The 13,695-nt window shown below is 44.0% G+C and overlaps 1 protein-coding gene across 1 annotated transcript in view; it reads right to left on the reverse strand.

Moving 5' to 3' along the window:
- Positions 1-4,685: 4,685 nt before the first annotated feature.
- The window catches only part of ADAMTS14 (ADAM metallopeptidase with thrombospondin type 1 motif 14), an 84,829-nt gene continuing 75,819 nt past the window's right edge, over positions 4,686-13,695 (reverse strand). Inside the window, exons 20-22 of the mRNA XM_087702638.1 lie at positions 10,313-10,442; positions 8,855-8,965; positions 4,686-5,299 (exon numbers count right to left, since the gene is read on the reverse strand). Coding sequence (XP_087558764.1) covers positions 4,686-5,299; positions 8,855-8,965; positions 10,313-10,442 — 855 coding nt within the window. The remainder of the gene's footprint in view (positions 5,300-8,854; positions 8,966-10,312; positions 10,443-13,695) is intronic.

Here is a 13,695-nt window from a genome sequence, read left to right on the forward strand (position 1 = left end):
TCTGGAGGCTTTCCTCGATCCTCCAGGAAGGCGAAAACAGCTTCCCCTGGGTTCCGGAGGCCAGAAACAGGCCCGTTTCCAGACTTCTGGGAGGCCTATTTTTTGCCCTCCCAGAGCCTCCACGTGGGCCCTGCATTACCTAGCATCCAAATTCAATTTCAATTTCAATTTTAATAGATTTGTATGCCGCCCAATCCCGGAGGACTCTGGGCGGCTTACATAAAAACAGTTTAAAAATATTAAAAAGAGTTTAAAATACAAGACAGAAACAAATTAAAAGAGACACAACATAACACTCAATTTTAATGGGGCTGAAGTCCAATCAAAGATCAGCAGCCCCAGGCCTGCTGGAACAGCCAGGTCTTAACAGACTTTCGGAAGGCCGAGAGAGTGGGGAGGGTCCAGATCTCAGGGGGTAGATCGTTCCAGAGGGCCGGGGCAGCTACAGAGAAGGCTCTTCCCCGAGGAGCCGCCAGATGACATTGTGGGATCAACAGTACCCGGAGAAGGCCTGCCCTGTGAGATCTTATTGGGCGCTGGTAGGTATGTGGCAGGAGGCGGTCACAGAGATATCCAGGTCCTAGGCCATGTAGGGCTTTAAAGGTGATAACCTTTAAAGGTGATAACCAGCACCTTGAAGCGTGTTCGGAGACCAATAGGGGGCCAGTGCAGCTCACGGAGGATAGGTGTAACATGGGTGTACCTAGGTACACCCAGTATCGCTCGCGCGGCTGCATTCTGGACCAATTGTAGTCTCCAAACACTTTTCAAGGGCAGCCCTATGTAGAGCGCGTTACAGTAGTCGAGCCTTGAGGTGATGAGGGCATGAGTGATCATTTGGAGTGGCTCCTGGTCCAGGTAGGGCCACAACTGGTGCACCAGGCAAACCTGGGCAAAAGCTCCCGTGGTCACAGCTGACAAATGGTGTTCTAATGTCAGCTGTGGGTGCAGGAGAACACCCAAGTTGCGAGCCCTCTCTGAGGGGTGTAAAATTTCACCCCCCAGGTTTAACGATGGAATATCTGGACTATCTTTGGGGGGCAACATCCAAAGCCACTCAGTCTTGTCAGGGTTGAGCGCAAGCTTGTTCATTCCCATCCAGACCCTGACAGCTTCCAGGCACTGGCACATTACTTCCACCGCTTCACTGAGTTGGCACGGGGCGGACAGATACAGCTGGGTATTGTCCGCATACTGGTGGTATTTAATCCCGTACCGACGAATTATCTCACCCAGCGGCTTCATGTAGATGTTAAATAGGAGGGGGGGCAGGACCGAGCCCTGTGGCACCCCGTATTCAAGGGGCCTAGGGGTCGACCTCTGTCCTCCGACCAACACCGACTGCGACCTGCCAGAGAGGTAAGAGGAGAACCACCGTAAGACGGTGCCTCCCACTCCCACCTCCACTAGCCGCCGCAGAAGGATACCATGGTCGATGGTATCAAAGGCCGCTGAGAGGTCAAGAAGCACCAGGATAGAGGAATGCCCTCTATCCCTGGCTCGCCAGAGATCATCGGTCAGTGCGACCAAAGTGGTTTTGGTGCAGTAACCAGGCCTGAAACCAGACTGAAAGGGATCTAGATAATCCGCTTCATCCAAGGTCCGCTGTAGTTGGGAGGCCACCACCTTCTCAACAACCTTCCCTAGAAATGGGAGGTTGGAGACTGGACGGTAGTTTTTAAAGACAACTGGGTCCAGAGCAGGCTTCTTAAGGAGGGGTTTCACCACTGCCTCCTTCAAAGGATGCGGGAAAGACCTCTCCCAAAGCGAGGTGTAACAATCCTCTGGATCCAGCCTTGTGTCACTTCCCTGCTGGTCGAAACCAACGAGGAGGGACATGGGTCCAGTAAACAGGTGGCGGCACTCATCGCTCCCATGGCCTTATCCACTTCCTCAGGAGTGGCAAGCTGGAACTCACCCCACAACGTTTGATCAAGGCCCCTCGGCATCTCTGCTGGCACTGTCCAAATGGAGTCCAGGTCCGTCCGAATCTGTGTGACTTCATCCAACAGAAACTGAACAAATTCCTCAGCTCTTCCCTGTAAGTGTTCACTTGCATCCCTCCCTTTCAGGAGGGAGTGGGTTATCCTAAACAGGGCGGCCAGGCGAGATTCTGTGGACGCAATAAGGGCGGAAAAATGAGTACATTTTGCCACCCGTATCGCCACTAAGTAAGTCCTAATAAAGGTTCTTAGTAGTGTTTGGTCAGATTTGGAGTTACTAGCCCTCCAGCGTTGGTCTAGGCATCTCTTTTGGTGCTTCGTTTCCCCGAGTTTCTCGGTGAACCAAGGCGCCCTCCTGGATCCACTGCCGTGGAGAGGCCGCAAAGGCGCAATCTGATCTAGTGCCCTAGCTGCCGCTATATTCCAGGCAGCGACCAAGGACTCAGTCGGATTGTGGGCAAGGGAGTCAGGTATCTCCCCAAGCTCCATCTGAAATCCCAATGGGTCCATCAGGTGCCTGGGGCAGAACCATTTAATCAGTTCCACCTCCCTGCGGTGGGGGAGTAGCTTCCGAAAGTCAAGCCTCAACAGGAAGTGATCTGACCATGACAAGGATGAGATCTCAATCCCCTTTAATTCCAGATCACGTCTCCACTGGTCCGAGAGAAATACAAGGTCGAGTGTGTGTCCTGCCACAGGAGTCGGACCCTGAATTACCTGGGTCAAGTCCATGGTTGCCATGGAAGCCATGAACTCCTGGGCCCCATCAGAGCGTTCGCCAAGAGATGGCAGGTTGAAATCCCCCAACAATAAGTCTAGGGAACTCAACCGCCAGTCCGGCTACTGACTCTAGGAGCGCAGGCAGGGCTATTGTGACGCAGCTGGGAGGTAGGTACATCAGCAACAAGCCCACTTGACCCCCTAGGTCCAACTTCACAAGGAGGGACTCACACCCGACATTCTGTGGTATACCTGTGAGGCATTAATGACTCCCGGATTATAACAGCGACTCCTCCACCCCTTCTCTGGTGTTGTAGCTGGTGAAGCACCTGAAACCCTTCTGGGCACATTTCTGAGACAGGCCACGTGGAGACTCCTGGGAGGGGAGGGGTGGGGTGGAGTCAGCTGGTTGTCAGAATTACTGGTTCAGCGAACCAGATTAAAATTCACATCCAGTTCATCTGAACTGGCTGAATTCCACCCCTGAATACGTTTCTGGTTATGTGTCACCCTGAGCAGTTTTTAAATGGACCTGCAGTCAATTATCTAATGAGGGGTGTACGACCTCGACAACTTTAAGACCTGTGGGCGTCAACGCCCAGAATTCCCCAGCCAGCATTGTTAGCTGAGGAATTCTGGAAGTTGCAGTCCACACACATCTTAAAGTTGCCAAAGTTGGACCTCCCTGATGCTTTGATGCACATATTGTACTAAAAGTAGGAAGATAGGACTTCTCACTTTCCACCTCCAGCAGAGTCCAAAACAGCACCATGCCAATGTAAAATAATACTTTCAAAGGAAATGAAGCATGAAAAAACAAATAAATCAAAGTATTAAAAAAAAGATCCTCCATACAACCTTTTTGTTCCTATAACATTATTTCAGATGCAAAGGCAATCTATTGCATGTTACTATCCTTTCTCCTTTCTATGAAAGCCATTGCAAGTGCTGCTATAGACAAAGTGCTGGAATCGGAGAAGTTGTCTGAATTAGACAGCAAACACTTCCTAAACGGGTAAGAGTTGGGTCAAGCCAAATATGTGTTCAGAGATCACATCCTACAGGAGAGGAATTGACTCTTCCATGAAGACTCCAGGCAAGGACGGCAGCGTCCTGTCCGTTTCTAGTCCTGTTGGATCTGGCACCCGTGACCATGTCAACCCACTGCTCCTCTACCCTTCTAAATGTACTACTCATCATGTCCCACTGAAGGTTGAACACAGAAGTGCGCTGCCTTTAAAAAAAAAAGCAGCTTTCATAAGGTGAGCCAACTAAAGACCCTTTTTGTTTAAAACAAATGGTGATTTGAACTGATCCAACCAGTTAACCATTATGTTGGTACATTCTCTCTGCTTGGTTTCTAATAAAGATTTTAACTTCCCAAAGACGTCCAACCAATCAGATTGGATGCTGTGTTGTGGGTTTAGGAGTCTTACTTAATCAAAATTGTACATGCACATCTCTCCTATTTTTTTAAACTAGTTCTCTTCATTGGTCTCCTCCAAGTGAGATCTCCCTTATATGGTCTAAAACTGCCAGGATCAAGTTCCACTCAGGCTAAAGCTATGTAATAAAAAGCCCATTTCAGAACGACAGGAATAGCAGCAGAAATGGGCAGGAAATCAAGGAGGAAGGAAACAAGATCCCTGGGTTTGGGGTGCTTGGTTTTTGTTCCCTAATTGCTTAAAAAAAAAATCTCGTTAGCACCTTCAAAGAAAAAAACCTGCTTACTGAAGATAATGTTCTTAAATAATCTAGAGGCAGTGACTCTCGGCTTCTCGTTGTAAGAAATATGGCAGCTGCAGCTGTACCCTTTTGCTTCTGGTTTCCTTTGGCTTTTTAAGCTTTTAGAAAAGTGCTACAAAAGAGCAAAACTGTTGCCGCTATTATAAATGAATGGGCTATTGCTTTGAATCCTTCCAATGAGAAACGTCTTGATGGCACCCCAAAGAATCTGTGGAGAAAGAGGGAGAGGGAGGGAGACAGAAAGAGAGGAAGTCCTAGCAAAAAAAAAAGCCATGCTCATGTCAATGTCAAGGAGGAGGTCCTGGAAATGGCATCTGGCTCTTCCGACATCCCATTGTCCCTTCCCCGTTCGGCTACACCTGAAGAGACATGGGAGGATTTGATGTCTCCCTGCGATGCAGCTAAAATTTTGTCCAACATCACAGGGAACCACTGGAATGTTGAGTTAATCTGGAGATTCTCAGGAATCCACCCAGCTGTCAGCTGGCGAGGAGAAGACAAACGGCCTGATTTCCTAACTCTTGCGGTGGTGTTGCCAGGACAGGGCCAGGGGGTAGTCGCCCGGCATAAGCTGTGGGCTGTTGAACTGGTCATCGTGGTGGGCAAGGGACGAACCGTCTCTGTCTCCTTTGGAGTTGTAGCCTTTATCCTTTGCAGGGGACTTGCAGCCGTGGGGTAGAAAGGCAGTGGTGGCAAAGGGCTGGGAAGGACAGCAGTTCCCTCCTGTACGTCAGTCTCAGGAGCTGTGCGGTCAACACCAGGAGGCCGAGTGGTGGCAACGTTTTTGCTGCAGGATTCACAACACAGCTTTTGGTAGCCGGGAATGGAGCAGTATCGAGCTAGCACTTCCATTTGGCAGAATACAGACTTGTCCCCAAGGCAAGACACCTCTGTGACGAGAAAAAAAATCACAAAAAGGTTCCTTGAAGTAGAGTGAAAATACTCTTTGCTCAGGCATACACTCTGCTGCCAAAGGTCCAGAGTTGGAAGGGTTAAAACGTGGCACGACAAAACCACGCTCGACTAAAGCGCGCCCGATTAAACCGCGACGCTGACGTCATCAACAGGGCGACAACAGCGAGCGCGGAGAAAGAAGGGCGCTTTAAATAGCGCTTTGAAAGCAAGCCGATTCAAGTTAAGGTAAGGGTTAGGTTTAGGGTTAGGTTTAGGGTTAGGTTAAGGGTTAGGATTAGGTTTAGCGTTAGGTTAAGGGTTACGTTTAGGGTTAGGTTTAGGGTTAGGTTTAGGGTTAGGGTTAGGATTAGGATTAGGTTTAGGGGGGGTTAGGTTTAGGGGTTAATTTTAGGTTTAGCGTTTACAGCGTGCTTTTTTCTCCGCAGTGTTGTCGCGCTGTGATGACGTCAGCTACGCGGTTTCGTCGAGGGCCCTTTAGTCGAACGCGGTTTTGTGGTGGAACCGGGTTAAAAAACCCAATAGAGGTAGTCCTTGGACTTAACAACAGTTCATTTAGTGACCGTCTGAACAACACTGAATGATGTGACTTTCACACTTACAACAATTGCAGCACGTCCAAATGATGAAAATTCAGATACATGGTAACTGACTCATATTTATGACGGTTGCAGTGTCCCGGGGTCACATGATCATCTTTTGCAACCTTCTGACAAGTCAACAGGGAAGCCAGATTCACTTAACAAGCATGTTACTAACTTAACAACTGTGGCAAGAAAGGTCATAAAATGGAGCAAAACTCACTTAACAAATGTCAACAAATATTTTCTTGACAATATTTTTTTTAATGTGGTTGCCATTGCCTCCTTCCTAGGGCTTAGGGGAAATGGCTGGGCAAAATCATCTAGCTGGCTCTATGACTAACCAGGACTAGAACTCCCATCTCTGGATTTTTAGCACGGTGCCTTTAACCATTACACCAACCTGGCTTAAGAAGGCTTAAAAAAATATAAACCAGACAAACAGAAACACCAACATAGAAATGTGATTAAACTTGATGCAAAGAAACAGCTTTTAGAACAGAATAGATCTGGGCTGTCTGCAAATACCTAAAGGATGCTGGATGGCTGTCGATTTTACAAAAAAGAAAAAAAAATTCAAAGAAAAATTGTAATCCTGCATACACTTTTCTTGGACTATGCCTCCCTAAATCATCCACTTTACTTCCAAGTAGATATTAGCCTAATATGACTAAACAGACAGGAATACAATCATGGAAAGCTTTAATCTTATATGGCTTTCCTAGCAGTAAATGCCACTGCTATACACATATGTAAAGCCACCAACACATGTAACATATGCCATAAACATGCATAAAGAATTATACTAATGAATCAGCATTAATCTCGCCTGAGACTATACATTTCTTTTAGTGGAAGCAAATTAAATACTTTCTACATTATGAAAGTATTTACTAAGCTTGTTGTACTGAAACATAAGGAACAATTTATTGTCCCCGGCAAAGTAAAATCATTCTGTTCGTCTCAATAATTGCTTCTCTCATTATTTCCATTCAGTGGTTAGTCAGATGATAGTTATCTGGAAAATAAGAGTAGCATTTTTCAGATTTTGATCCATTTTTGGCTATAATGTTTTTTATTAATTTACTGTACTTTATTGACTTGCAAACTTGGATAGCTGGAAAACCAAATTATGTTTGGTGGTTTAGCAAGTGATTGTTAAAAAAAAGGTTTATTACGTTATAGTAGGCATCTGGCCCTCTCAATTCCTGGCAAATAGATGGGGAAGAAATGGAGGTAGTGACAGATATTATTTTCCTGTGCTCCAAGATCACTGCAGATGGGGACTGCAGCCAAGAAATTAAAAGACACTTGCTACTCGGGAGGAAAGCTATGGCAAATTTAGACAGCATACTAAAAAGCAGAGACATCACCCTGCCATATAGTCAAAGGTATGGTTTTCCCAGTTGCAATGTATGGCTGTGAAAGTTGGACCATAAGAAAGGCTGAGCACCAAAGAATTGAGGTCTTTGAACTGTGTTGGAGAAGACTCCTGCGAGTCCCTTGGACTGCAAGGCCATCAACCCTGACTGCTCTTTAGAAGCCAGATCCTGAAGATGAAACTCAAATACTTTGGCCACCATGAGATGATGAGAAGGAAGGACTTACTGGAGAAGAGCCTAATGCTGGGAAAGACTGAGGGCAAAAGAAGAAGGGGACAACAGAGAATGAGGTGGCTGGATGGAGCCACTGAAGCAGTCAGCGTGAGCTTAAATGGACTCCAGAGGATGGTAGAGGACAGGAGTGTTGTCATGGGGTCGCGATGAATGGGACACGACTTCGTAAGTAACAACAACAAAGGTTTTAGTAAATGTATTCATTCACTTACACAATGAGATTGAGAACATCCCATCATCCAGTGACGTGCGGTGAAGTTTATGGCTGGTGAGGCAGCAATTTTTTTAGACTTGTGGACTTCAACTCCCAGAATTCCACAGCTAGGCATGCTCAGCATTTGTTTTTCTCCTTTGCTAAATAAGTTTCCTTCATTCTTTTTCTTCTCCCTTCCTCTCCTTCCTCCCTCCCTCTCAAACACACACACACACGTTGGATTGGACTATCTCTCCTACCCCTTCCCTTTCTCATTCAAACAAACTCTCTCTCAAACAAGTGTGTGTGCGCGCGCGCACACACACACACACACACACACACACAAAGTTGGATTGGAGGGAGTCAGGGAGACCACAGGAGGAAGCAGGAAGCCAGTCAAAGAGCCATACTGGAGTACACACACATTTTCCCCCAGCCCCGAAAGGATCCAGCCCAGCTTCACTGATTACAGGTTTGAAAAGACAACGTGGCTGCAATCAAACTACACTTGGGGAGGGAGAGCACTTCCTTCCAGCCTTTGCCCAAAGCCCTGCACCAGGAGGATGAAGTTTGAATTCCTCCCCCTCCCTCTGACCCACACGTACCTTTTTTAGCTGTTTCAGAGAGGATTTCAACTCTGCTTTTGCCTGCCATCATGAAAAGAAAAAAAAATGTAAAAGGAAAAAGGCAAGAGCTGAAGTCAGGCTGAGCTAGTTGCTGCCAGAGTCATCGTGGATGACTCTGCTTAACTGTTTAAAAAAGCCTCTAAAAAAGTGCCCTCTACAGGAGGAGGCAGGAGAACGATGTGCCTCACCTTTCGGCTTTTAACCCTTGCTTAACTCTGCTCGGGTGATCATAAAAAGTCAGCCTAGATGAAGCACATCGTTCTCCTGCCTCCTCCCGTAGAGGGCACTTTTTTAAGAGGCTTTTTTAAACAGTTAAGCACTAAGCAGAGTCATCCACTGTGACTCTAGCAGCAACTAGCTCCGCCTGAACTCAGCTCTTGCCTTTTTCCTTTTACATTTTTTTTCTTTTCATGATGACAGTGGTGAGGCTCTGCCTCCCCTGACTGCACGTCCCTGCCATTTCAGAAAATAGAAGAATTGAGAGAAGTTGATTCAGAATAGGAAAGTCTGCACTTACTTGTTGATACCTTGCTAACGGGATGTTTGACACTCTCCTCTGAAACCCACTGAACCTGTGGAGTCACGTGATTGCTGGTGTTTGCATCTGCTGTGACATTTGGTGGCCTTCCTGAAAGAACAGAAGTAAAAGAGCACATCTGGATCGTAGCTTGAAAGTAGATGGGTCACTGGAGCTTTCTCCAGAATAATCTTCTGGTGATATGGTTTCACCCTTCTGAAGAAAATCCCAAACAGGTATACAAGTAGTCCTTGATGTATGACCATTCGCTTAATGATGGTTCAAAGTTACAACAGTGTCAGAAAAAGTGATTTATGACCCATCCTCAAAGTTATGACTGTTGAACCATGGTTCATGAGCTCAATTAATGTCCTTGGCAGCTGGCTTGCATTTACAACTGGTTGCAGCAAGCTATGGTCAGCCGACTTCTGACAGGCAATGTCAGTTGGGAAAACCAGATTTGCCTAATGACTGTGATGATCCACTTAATGACCATGGTAACATGGTCATAAAACTGGGCCTGGTCATTGATGACTTTATTAATGATTGCATTGCTTAGCGATTGAAATTCCCAATTGTGATCATAATCCAAGAACTGCATGCACTTTGTTCCTTTAAACCAGGGGTCCCCAACCCCCTGGGCTGTAGACCATGGCTCGCTAGAAATTGGACCACGTAAGCGAGCAAAGTCCCATGTGTGCACACGCAAGATCCAGGCAGTGCACAAAACCATCCTTCTGATCCACAGGAAAAACTGCCCGCTATGGAACTGGCCGCCCAAAAGAAGTTCATGAGAACTGCTACTTTATAAAACTTATTGTAGCCCAAACTTCCTTGAAATAATAAGTTTTGGAGGCAAAGCAGCTGAGGGAAGGACAAGAAGCAATAGATGGAAACTAATCAAGGAGAGAAGAAACCTAGAACTAAGGAGAAATTTCCTGACAGTTAGAACAATTAACCAGTAGAAGGACTTGCCTCCAGAAGTTGTGGGTGCTCCAACACTCAATGTTTTAAAGAAGAGATTGGACAAAGGCTTGTCTGAAATGGTATGGAGTTTCCTGCTTGAGCAGGGGTTGGACTAGAAGACATTCCAACTCTGATATTCTATTATTTGTGGTGTGTGTGTGTGTGTGTGTGTGTGTGTGTGTGTGTGTGTGTGTGTGTGTAGAAACTCCCTCTTCTACCCCATGTGGCTGAGAACAAACTACATTTCTCCTCACTTCCTGACAGGCTGAGTAATTTCTGCACCCCAGAGATTTCCATGACAGTTCCTCCACTTCCTTCCTCTAAGAGGAATTTCGCTCCTCCTACCAAATCGACATGTTGTTTCTCAAAGCCTTGAATATAGACACTCAAATACAGAGCAAAAAAGCCACAGAGAACTGTAAACATGTACATTTACTTACACACGTATTGACACTGTTATTTAATTCCTAGCACAATTCCAGATTCTCTCACCTGGGCATTCCTCCAGTTGGCAAACTTGGAAAGCTTCTGGCTTCTCACTGTCACAATGACCAATGCTGTTGTCATTGGACTTGCAAACCACTTGTCGTTGCTGAATGCCTTCTCCGCAGCTGACTGAGCACTGCCATAGGAGGAGAAGAAAAGCATACTGATCAAGGAAGTGGAAAGAAGGAAAGCTGTAACTCTTCAAAGAGTCCTCATGGGATACAAAAATTAAACGAATAAGGCAGCTACATCTAGGAGGCTCCATAAATGTAATTGTGATTAGAACAGGGTGCACAAACTGTTCTCCTAGATCGGTGTGTTTCAAATTTGGCAACTGTAAGATGTAAGATTGCATTTTTTAATATTTTTTTTGCAAACTGGATTTTAGGAACTGCTATTTCATTAGTTCTTCTGATTATGGAGTGAAAAGAACAGAGCAGGCAGCATTTCCTGACCCAATTAACAAATTTTATTAAACAGCACCGAAGGCATCTGATAAAATAGGTTGCAATTCACAAAAGATTATGCTTTTCCATAGTGTGTGTGTGTACGTAGTTATATATACATATACATACACACACACACACACACACAGAGACACAAACACAAACATACACTGTATATAGTTTCTTATTTATATACAATATTGGAAAAATGAGAACACCCCATCAGATGAAAACGTAATTCGGAAAATATTTGACTGTGTAGAGATGGATAGATTGACACTGAAATTAAAAGATAAAGGAGATACAGAGTACTATTCAGCATAGAATAGGTTTTATCAATGGTTAGAGATAAGAGGTGGAAATTAGATGAAGAAAGATTATTATTCTATGTAAGTAAAATATGAATGTTGTTTATAATTATGAGCATGCTAGTGCAATTAATATCATAAATGAGCTAATATAATTTTAAATATGGTTGCAATTATTATGTATATTATCATTATTGCTATTAGTATGTTATTTTTCCCCTTCTTTTGTAAAATGACAATACAGTCTTCAAAATGTTTATACATAAATAAAAAACTTGACATAATAAAAAATACTGGCGCATAATACACCAGACATCACACTGGTTGAGAAAAACAAGGTGACAATCATAGACATCGCAATACCAGGTGATAGCAGGGTCTCCGAGAAGGAACATGAAAAAATCGCAAGATACCAGGACTTAAAAATCGAAATTCAACGACTATGGCACAAACCAGCAGTGGTAATTCCAGTGGTAATTGGCACACTGGGTGCTATTCCAAAAGCACTGGAATTACATTTAAAACAGTTAAAAATTGACAAAATCACCATCAGTCAAATGCAAAAAGCCGCACTGCTTGGATCTGCACGCATATTACGAAAATACGTTACGATGTCCTAGGCCCCTGGGTGGGGCCCGACTAGTAACCAATGCCAAATCCGGCGAAACAACTGGCCGCTGTGATACAATTGTACAATAATAATAATAATAATAATAATAATAATAATAATAATAATAATAATAATAATAACTCCGCCATTGCCGGTCCCAAGCCCGGATGAGAAAGGAGGAAGGTTGGGATCAGGTTGGCATCTGGTCCCGTAAAAAACCCCCCGCCAACCCATACAATATGGTGAAAAAAACAAATAAGAATTCCATACCGCATCGGTCGTCGCGCGGGTTAACAAGGGCCGCGGCGGATGTTGGGGTCCCTGGACATCCGTCGACAAGTGGGCTACAAGTGGACCAGCCAACAAAACGACAAAAATATAGTGCAGATGAAAACCGTGCCATAATGGCCTGTTACTACAACTCAGAGCCAGAAAAAAGAGGCTATTTAAAGCGAATGTATGAATTATGGAAACAACAATATCCAGATTCAAATGTTAGTGAACAACGACTAGCAGATCAAAGGCGATTTATTATACGGAATAAAGTGTTTAGTGAAGTTGAACATGAGGAAATTCAGGCAAATTGCAAAACCCAAAAAACAATATCACAAGCGGAAATAACTGATATTCAAGACACAACTAAAGACATTATAGTAGAACTCCCAGAAGAAGCTCTTGGGGAGGAAATAACATCACCACCACTAGAACCAGTTATCACTGAACCAACTGATGAACTAACTCAAAAACAAAAAGAATTGAAGGATAAGATCATGGAGCATTTTCTGCTTAATGAGGAAAGGCAACGTTTACCATCACTAAAAACTGTGCCGAAGAAAATTTTGGCCCCTATCATGAAAATGGTTAATGCAGTGTTTTCAACAATTGAACCGGGATCCATCTTGGAAACAAACCAGTTAATGTACAGCGCAGCTGTAATAGTCACTAATGAACTAGGCATTAAAATTAAAGTACCTAGTCATACAACAGAAAAAGCATCAAAGCCAAAGTGGAAAATCCGTTTAGAACAAAAAATAAAAAAATTAAGGGCAGATGCTAGTAACTTAAAGAACATGCATGAGCAACGGCTTAAAAACAACAAAATCATAGATCAGCTAATCAGGAGATATAGATTGGATACAAGAAACATCAATGAAGCTGTAGAGATTGTAAAACAGCAGATAACAGCAACAGCTAGAAAAATTGAAAGATATGAGGCACGAATCATCCAATATAAACAAAATCAGCAATTTCGATCAGACCAACGGCGTTTTTATCAAAGTCTTAATGTAAATGGTGACACCAAAAGTGAAAAACCAGAAAAACAGGCCACAGTTGAATTCTGGAAAGAATTGTGGGAAAATGCAAAGGACTACAACAAGGAAGCAAAGTGGATACATGACTTTGAGAAAAGCATTGGCAACAAACAAATGCAAGTATTAGAAATAACAACTGAGATGGTCAAAAATCGAGTTAAAAAGGTAAAGAATTGGACATCACCTGGAAAGGACCAATTACATGGTTTCTGGCTCAAATATCTGACCAGTTTACATGCAATATTGGCCAGGCAACTGAATGAAATTTTACAAAAGGGCCAAATTGATGAATGGTTGACAACTGGAAAAACATACTTGATTCAGAAAGATCCAACTAAAGGAACAACACCTGAAAACTATAGACCAATAACATGCTTGCCAACAACCTTCAAATTACTCACAGGCATTATTGCAGATAACATGATGGATTATTTGGAAACAAACAACATCTTGCCAGTAGAGCAAAAAGGCAACAAAAGAAGGAGCAGGGGCACAAAAGATCAGCTTCTAATTGATAAAATGATATTAGAAAATTGTAAGAACAGAAAAACGAACTTGAATATGGTCTGGATTGATTACAAAAAGGCATTTGACTCACTGCCACATAGTTGGATCATAAAATGCTTAGAAACAACTGGCATTAGCAAAAATATTACATCCTTTACTGAAAAGGCAATGAAACAATGGAGAACTGAGTTGGCAGTAGGGAATG

This window comes from Thamnophis sirtalis, unplaced genomic scaffold (assembly GCF_051295495.1).
Source record: "Thamnophis sirtalis isolate CommonGarterSnake01/CBP01778 unplaced genomic scaffold, rThaSir2_p1.2 scaffold_15, whole genome shotgun sequence".
Taxonomy (NCBI): domain Eukaryota; kingdom Metazoa; phylum Chordata; class Lepidosauria; order Squamata; family Natricidae; genus Thamnophis; species Thamnophis sirtalis.